This window comes from Chrysochloris asiatica, unplaced genomic scaffold (assembly GCF_000296735.1).
Source record: "Chrysochloris asiatica unplaced genomic scaffold, ChrAsi1.0 scaffold00213, whole genome shotgun sequence".
NCBI classification, from domain to species: Eukaryota; Metazoa; Chordata; class Mammalia; order Afrosoricida; family Chrysochloridae; genus Chrysochloris; species Chrysochloris asiatica.
Window position 1 is genome coordinate 3,505,818 of NW_006408731.1, and position 8,272 is coordinate 3,514,089.

General features: G+C 46.1%; 2 protein-coding genes across 2 annotated transcripts; one reads left to right on the top strand and one right to left on the bottom strand.

Annotated features, from left to right (window-relative positions):
* Positions 1-2,990: 2,990 nt before the first annotated feature.
* LOC102826959 (histone H3.1-like) lies at positions 2,991-4,910 on the bottom strand. Its single transcript, XM_006872818.1, has 2 exons — positions 4,562-4,910; positions 2,991-3,304 (listed from the first exon to the last, which is right to left on the bottom strand). Exons 1-2 carry the CDS (start codon positions 4,908-4,910, stop codon positions 2,991-2,993), a joined length of 663 nt encoding a protein of 220 aa, XP_006872880.1.
* Positions 4,911-7,412: 2,502 nt separating this feature from the next.
* LOC102827344 (histone H1.1-like) lies at positions 7,413-8,060 on the top strand. Its single transcript, XM_006872819.1, has one exon. It carries the CDS (start codon positions 7,413-7,415, stop codon positions 8,058-8,060), a length of 648 nt encoding a protein of 215 aa, XP_006872881.1.
* Positions 8,061-8,272: the final 212 nt, after the last annotated feature.

Consider the following 8,272-nt stretch of genomic DNA (forward strand, 5'->3'; position numbering starts at 1 on the left):
TGGTGAGGTTGGCCCAGGATCGAGCATTGTTTCGTTCTGCTGTGCATGGGGTCGCTATGAGTCGGTTCCGACTCGATGGCACCTGACAACAACAAACAACAACGCTACCAGAGCGTATAGAGTTTCCAAGGAACGAATGGTGAGTTTGAACCGCCGACCTTGTGGTTCAAACTGATCTTGCAGTCCAGACATTATCCTGCAGCGCCACATCAAGGCTCCAGGGCTCCATTATTGTTGTTAAGTGCAGTCAAGACGGTTGCGATTCACAGTGACCCTGTATAGGGTTTCCGAGGAGTGGCCAGTGAGCTTGAACCGCTAGCCTTGCGGTTCAAGCTGACCTTGCAGTAAAGAGAATTAACCCGTAGTGTCACACTGAATAGGAAAAGGTAAAAGCATTCACTGCTTTCTCCTCCCGGGAGACAAACTGGAATGTTAAATTAGGTTACTGAAGGGGACAAATCCTCCTCTCCTAGGAGACAAGTTGGAATGTTAATTAGGTTACCTAGCGGAACCAGTCTTCTGAGTTCCCTCCTGTTCTATCCCCATAGTCTTGTACTACACCTACACTAAGGAGCTCTGGTAGCGTAGTGGTTACCAATTGGGCTGTGAACACAGGTCAGCAGTTCGAAACTACCAGTCGCTCGGAGCGCGAGCGCGGGAGAAACATGAGGCTTTCTGCTCCCTAAAGATTTACAGCCTCAGAAGCCCTATATAGTATATAGGGTCGCTATGGGTCGCAACCGACTCGACGGCACTTAACAACACCTACACTAGGGATCCTAATCTGGAAAAGCTAGCTTCTTTAAACCAGCCAGCTTCACCCTCTCTGATTGGCCTTGGTTTCTTCGGCTACGGGTCTGGAGCTGCTGTAATATTTTAGGATTCAGAGCTGTTGAGCCACTAGGACTCCGTTGGTGGTGTGCTGTGGAGTTGATTCAGACTCAGTGACTCCATACAGGGTTTCTGAGGCTGTAAATCTTAATAGGAGCAGAAAGCCTTATTTTTCACCTATGGTAGTTTTAAACCACTGACCTTGAGGTTAGCAGCCTGACTCATAACCTCTAAGCTACCAGAGCTGCTTAGGACTCTGTTGTTAAGTACTTCGGAGTCTGTTCCGACTCATAGCGACCCTGTGCACCCTGTACAGGGTTTCCGAGGCTGTTAAGTTTTGATGAGAGCAGAAAGCCTCATCTTTCTCCCGCGGAATGGCTGGTAGGTTTGAACGGCCAACTTTGAGGTTAACAGCCCAATTCGTAACCACTACGCTACCAGAGAGCTCTGGTATAGGAATCGGGCTGCGAACCGCAAGGCCAGCTGTTCGAAACTACCAGTTGTTCCGCGGGAGAAAGATGAGGCTTTCTGCTCTCGTAAAGATTTACAGCCTCGGAAACCCTGCACAGGGTGCACAGGGTAGCTATGAGTCGGAACAGACTCCACGGCACATAACCACCACCACCACCAGGTCTGAAGTAAAGACTCATGCAGATTTAAGATTCAGGTATACGTAAATTCAAATTCTGCTGAGTGATCATTAGGGATGAAATTTTTAAGGGTAATGTAAAAACTTAATTCATAAACGGAACAAAAGTTTCAAAAGCACCTATGTATATGCTGGGCCAGATTTAGGTAACCAGAAAGAAACCCAAACTTCTGAACTGTCAATTCCATGAGCTAGGTCCAGTAGAGAATATAAACTCAAAAAGCTAACAGTTGACTTCCGACAAGGTGGCAGACTAGAAAGACACGCTACACAGACCCTTTACAAGGAACATGGATGAAAGAAATCATGGACATCATGATGAGTTTCCAAGTTCTGTCTCCACGTGCTGCTGTTGCTGTTTGGTGACCTTTTATTAGGCACAGAGAACAAAGGAATCTCCTCCCACAACTATGACTGAAGGCAGCAGCCATGTGTCACATATCTATGCCAGGCCTGTGGAAAGTAGGGAGGGGACTATTACAGATAAAAAAATTTAGTCTCTGAGGTTTGGGGGTATGACATCACAACTAAGCAACCATAAAGGAATAGGTCTAGGAATGTTGCTATGAGGGAAATGGTCCCAAACCCACTTACAAATATACTCTTGTTTCAAACATTGGCAGTTCATATTTGAGAGATGTATGAGTTATTCAAGAAAACTTGGCATATGAACACTTAAACCTAAGCACAAGAAGAAATTACGCTGTCTGGAGTCCCAAGCAAAAATCCTTGAGATTTCATGTTACAACACAATTAAGAACCTTTGGAGCTCATCTACTCGGACAAATGGGGCTGCCTTCAGTCCAATTGGTTTTTTGGTTTTTTTGTAATCAAGATACAAAGGAAAAAACTAATGCAAGGAGGTGTCTAGGGTAAGCATATCAATAATTTTCATGGGTTAGAAGCACTTAGAAATAGTCATCTTTGCATTACAATTTTTAAAAGAATGAGGACAAGTTCAGGAAGGCAACCATGTAGATGTTTGGAGAACCAAGAATCAGGTAGGATTTGGGATAAAGAAATAATGTCTTCATTATGAATGTTTAATTAGTTTTAGATTTTTTTCGCCGGGTTTCGGATTTCCCATCCCCCTGACTCCCTCGAGGCAGCCAGCATTAGCTCATCGGTCCTGATTGGATAATAGCCACTGGTAGTTTGCTGATTGGACAGTGTTTCTCTTTGTTCGCTGGAAACCAATGCAAGCGCCTGAGAATACTTGGTTCCTGCTTTTAACTAGTAATTTACTGCTTTATCTAGTGAGTGGGGCGAGGTCAGCTAGGTGGGTAAAGCGTGCGCCATCGACTGATTCTGTTACGTGTGTGTCTACAAGTACTAGACTAAATTTTATCTTTTAGTAGTAAAATGAAAACAAACGAAAAAATACTAACTGGATTAGAGGCACCATGGCTAAGAATATATGCACTGGATTGTGACAGCTCTTCTTTTGATCTGTTGGGTGGTCCTGAAAAGGACCTTTGGAAAATAGACTCAAAAGGACAAGATGAGAACTTTAACCCCCGAAGCCATAGAGGGTGCGTCCCTGGCGCTTGAGCGCATAGACCACGTCCATGGCGGTGACCGTCTTGCGCTTGGCGTGCTCGGTGTAGGTAACGGCGTCGCGGATTACGTTCTCCAGGAAGACCTTCAGAACTCCACGAGTCTCCTCATAGATCAGACCAGAGATACGCTTCACGCCGCCGCGCCGAGCTAGGCGCCGTATGGCAGGTTTGGTAATGCCCTGGATGTTGTCGCGGAGTACCTTACGGTGGCGCTTGGCGCCGCCTTTTCCAAGACCCTTCCCGCCTTTGCCACGACCTGACATGACTACCAAGAAAATCAACGAGAGAGAGAAAGAGATGCTTTGTCTTATATAACCATTCTCTCTCCTCCCACCCCCTACTCCCCACCTTTCCGCGTAGAGAACGTAAAACGCTCAGGCGGGAACTGTGACGCCACATTCCCCGCCCTTAAGCCTCCTCCCTCCAAATGCTGGAATAGGGTGGAGCTGGGTTTAACCTCCAAATGGATTTTGCTTCCTAAACTGCGTTGTTTTACTTGGAGTTACCAGAGCTCTTATATATATATGTATAGACATTAAGCGAAATTTTCAGTAGGAGTATACCCACGAGTATATATATATATATAGGTTTGACTATGACGCCACATTCCCCGCCCTTAAACCCTCCAAATGCTGAAATAGGATGGAGCTGGGTTTTGCAACTGGATTTTGCTTCCTAAACGGAATTAATTGTTCTGCTTGGGAGTTACCAGAGCTCTTATATATATGTATACATGATATTAAAATAAAATTTTCAGTGGGTCTATACCCACGAATGTTTTACAGATTCTAAGGAGCTCTGGTAGCGTAGTGATTACGAATCGGGCTGCGAAACTTCAGGTCAGCAATAAGAAACTACCAGCCGCTCCGGGGGGAAGAGATGAGGCTTTCTGCTCCCGTAAAGATTTACAGCCTCGGAAACCCTGTACAAGGTCGATATGGGTCGAAGCAGACTCGATGGCACTCAACAGGATATTATACCTGTGCCTCAAATATATGCATTAATGTATGGGATGCAGCGTAGAGGAGCAGTTTTGCTTCTCAAAACTAAGCAAACACTTAAGTCACCGAATGTGGGTCCTTATACCTCTCGGGAACACCAAGGTCAGTTGCCTAATAAAGGAACTCAGGGAAGAAACTCTTTTAAAAGGAAACTGAAAAGTGAAAATCGTAAATACTGAGAGATGGGATGTAAGGTTAACCGTCTTAAATACCCAAGTTGGTCCCGACTCATGTACAGGTGCTACCGAGTCGGTACTGATCCATGGTAACGTAATGCACAGCAGAACAGACGAAACACTGCCCTATCCTGGGCCTATTGTTGCCACACTTGGGCCCATAGCGACCCTGTATGTAGTTCCCGAGTGGTAGGTAGCATTTACTGCAGCTATTTTACTTGATAATGTGGGTGGCTCTTAAAAGAGCCTTTGACTGGTGATTTTTCTATGAAAGATACTGCAATTAGGCCCGCTCCCCGCGGATGCGACGGGCCAGCTGGATGTCCTTGGGCATGATAGTGACACGTTTGGCGTGAATAGCGCACAGGTTGGTATCCTCAAAAAGGCCTACCAGGTAGGCCTCGCACGCCTCTTGCAGCGCCATCACGGCCGAGCTCTGGAAACGCAGGTCGGTCTTGAAGTCCTGCGCAATTTCGCGCACCAGCCGCTGGAACGGTAGCTTCCGGATCAACAACTCAGTAGATTTCTGGTAGCGGCGGATCTCACGCAGGGCCACCGTTCCAGGGCGGTAGCGATGCGGCTTCTTCACGCCGCCGGTAGCGGGAGCGCTTTTGCGGGCCGCCTTGGTAGCCAGTTGCTTGCGCGGCGCTTTCCCTCCAGTAGACTTACGAGCGGTCTGCTTTGTACGAGCCATGGTGACAAAGTGTTGCAAATAGCGAAGAACTTTTGGAAATGCACTACCAAGGGGCCGCGCTAATATTTATAGTACCTGATGTGTAGTGATTGGATAAGAATAAACGCTTAAATGTCGCGCGCCATGTTCTGATTGGCCAGTTTTAAAGCCGTTTCATTGGCTATTTCCACACTCACCGCCACCACCAACCACTCTCCCTTCACTTTTTACCTTTTAGCGGTATCTTTTACTGATCTGAATTCAATGCTTAATAAGGTAGTTTTCCCATAAAGGTGTTGATTTTAATACTGTTGTAGCACCTTAGTAAAACCCCTTAGTTCTTAGGAAAATAAGGGAATACTGCCTATTCGCGGCTTCTGTGGATTGTATTCTTTATTTCGTGCGCCTCTACTACCGGTTGATGGTGATATGCTGTCTAATCAATTACAACTCACAGCGACCCTGTCTAGGACATCAGTTCGGAAATTCTTGAAATCTTTTATTAAAAAATGAGGGAATCCTTTGCAATGTTCAAAGTGACCGGAGAACGCTAACCTTTTACTGAAATCGATATGGATTCCGAGTCGGTTCAAGTTCACCAGTCACTCCTCGGAATCCCTATGGGTCAGAACCGACTCGACGGCACTTTACACACACCGAAACTTTCTGTAACCAGTATTTTGTTATATTTTCCCAGGAAAACTTTATAAACAGGTTACGTTTCAAAAGGAGGGAGGAGAGCGTCAAGCGTTTGCACAGAATGTTACTTTTTATTGGCTGAGAACTTTAGTCTGTAGCCAATTAAAAACCAGATCTCGCGTACCTCATTTGCATTGGTTACTTTCATTTTATTTGCAGTCAATGTAAGGGAAAAAACAAGAGACAATACTGAATTTGTAACAAACTAGTGTAGAACCCTTCCTTGAATTCGCTAATTTGGAGGCTTTTTTTTTTTTTTAATTTTAGGATCTTTTAGTAGTTATTGTTGGAGGCACTAGGCGCCTCATTTGTCACACTAGTAAAAGTCTTTCAAAGTGCACTGCCTTCTAAGAAGCTTGTATATTGGTCTTTTGCTACTAACTAGATGTAAACAACAACAGAGAAGTAAAATAGCTGCCGTGGAGTCGGTTCTGATTCATAAGAGACCCTTGTATAGGGTTTCCGAGGCTTTACATTATCACGGGAGCTGAAAGCCTCATCTTTCTTCCGCTGAGCGGTTGCTGATCTGGAACCGCCGATGTTGTGGGTGGCAGCCCAGTGTTTATAGTATGGAGCCGCCGCACTGCCTTGGAATTAAAATAGCGACGTGTAGTTTTTTTATTTGCTGTTTTATCATGTATTTTAAAAGGTTATTTAATTTTCAAATAATAAATTATTAAAAAGGTGATCGGAAAACGCACGTATGTCTCTTACACCACCTATTCCAAAGCTCACCAGTCACTCGGAAACCCTATACAGAGTCGCTATAAATCGGAACCGACTGGACAGCACTTAGCAACAACAATTAGGTTGTTTGAGGGAGGAGACAATCATAATTTAGCTGGTATAACAGCGGACGTGTTTGAGAGCGGTATCCGTGCGCGCGCGCGAAAGACGTCATCTGCTTGCTAGTGGGAGTGCTGGGAGCAATGTACCCTGAGCAGGAACGTATACTGAAACGCCTGTGTAACGGCATTTTATTTTTCCTGGTAGTTTCTGGTTAACAGTGTTTCTTAGCTTCCAAATACTCCTTATAAATGTAAATTAGAGAGCAATTAACCTCGAATCTATGCCTCCCCTTCACTTTCCTAATAAAGTGAGGTAAAACCCCATCATATAGTCAATCTGTCGATTGAAGCCACTTAACATATAATCTGTCAGGAAACTGTCAAGTCCACTCCATTTATTTAACTCAGCTCTTGTCTGGCCAATTTTGACCTAAGCACTTAGAATATTTCAAGTTAACGTATCAAAGCATGTGCCAACCTCGTACATACGCGTACAGGTTGTAAACGTCTGGGCCTGTATGTTTTAGGGATGACTTTACAAAGGCATTGAAAATTCATGCATGAGAATTATTGGCTAGACTGCGGAAATTTGCAGTTACAGAAACAGCATTCTGACATGAAACTTTACACTTACAGTATCAATGGAGTTTGAGTGAACCTATCATGCCATTGGAATTTTAATTGCCTCTGTTTACCAAACAAATAGCATGTACTTTGGTGCAGGATCTGACGTAACTGGGAGACAGAGTTCGACCCAGCAACTCACAGTAAGTGGGAATAAAGCCTAGACTGCTGGCGTATCTGGGTGCGCTTGCGCGCCAGGCGAGACGCCGAAGATGCCTGAGTAAACTGGCTGCCTGAAATGTAGCCAGCTGGACCCGGGTGCAGGGGGCGCTCTGGTTGCGGGAGGGGTGGGCACTGGAGCGCACCAATCACGGCGCGGCCCCGCCCTATAAATACTCGGCACTCGGGTGTTAAGCGTTCTTCTGTTCCTTCAGGTGCTAGCAGTTTTCTCTGGTCGCCTCTGTTGGTCATCATGTCCGAAACCGCGCCGGCTGCTCCTGCGGTTCCCACGCCTCCTGAGAAATCTCCAGCTGCCAAGAAGACAAAGAAGCCCTCGAAGGCTGCAGCTGCTGCCAAGAAGCCCGCGGGGCCTTCAGTGTCGGAGCTCATAGTACAGGCAGTGTCCTCCTCAAAGGAGCGTAGCGGCGTATCTCTGGCCGCCCTCAAGAAGGCGCTGGCGGCCTCCGGCTACGATGTGGAGAAGAACAACAGCCGCATCAAATTGGGCCTTAAAAGCCTGGTGGGCAAAGGCACCCTTGTGCAGACCAAGGGCACCGGTGCTTCGGGCTCTTTCAAGCTGAATAAAAAGGGGACCTCTGCGGAAGCCAAGCCTAGCAGCACAAAGCTGGCGGCAAAAGTTAAGGCAGCAGGCGCTAAGAAGCCCAAAAAGGCGGTTGGGGCTACTGCCAAGAAGAGTGCTAAGACTCCAAAGAAAGTCAAGAAGCCTGCAGCGGTAAAGAAACCTTCCAAGAGTCCTAAGAAGCCGAAAGTTGTCAAGGCAAAAAAGGTACCTAAGAGCCCTAAAGCTAAAGCGGTGAAGCCCAAGGCAGCGAAGGCAAAGGTGACTAAGCCGAAGACTGCTGCTGCCAAGCCGAAGAAGGCAGCTCCCAAGAAAAAGTAAAGTGCTGGTTGGAAGCTTCTTCAGTAACCAAACGGCTCTTTTAAGAGCCACCTACAAATTTCAGTAAAAGAGCTTTACAGATTTTCAGCCGGTTGGGGCTACATACACCTGGGTAGAATTAATTGGTGAGTTCGACTCGCCTCAGTAAGTTTATACTTCCAACCCATTAATATTTTAGAGAAGACTAGAATCACCTGGGTGAGTAACTCCAT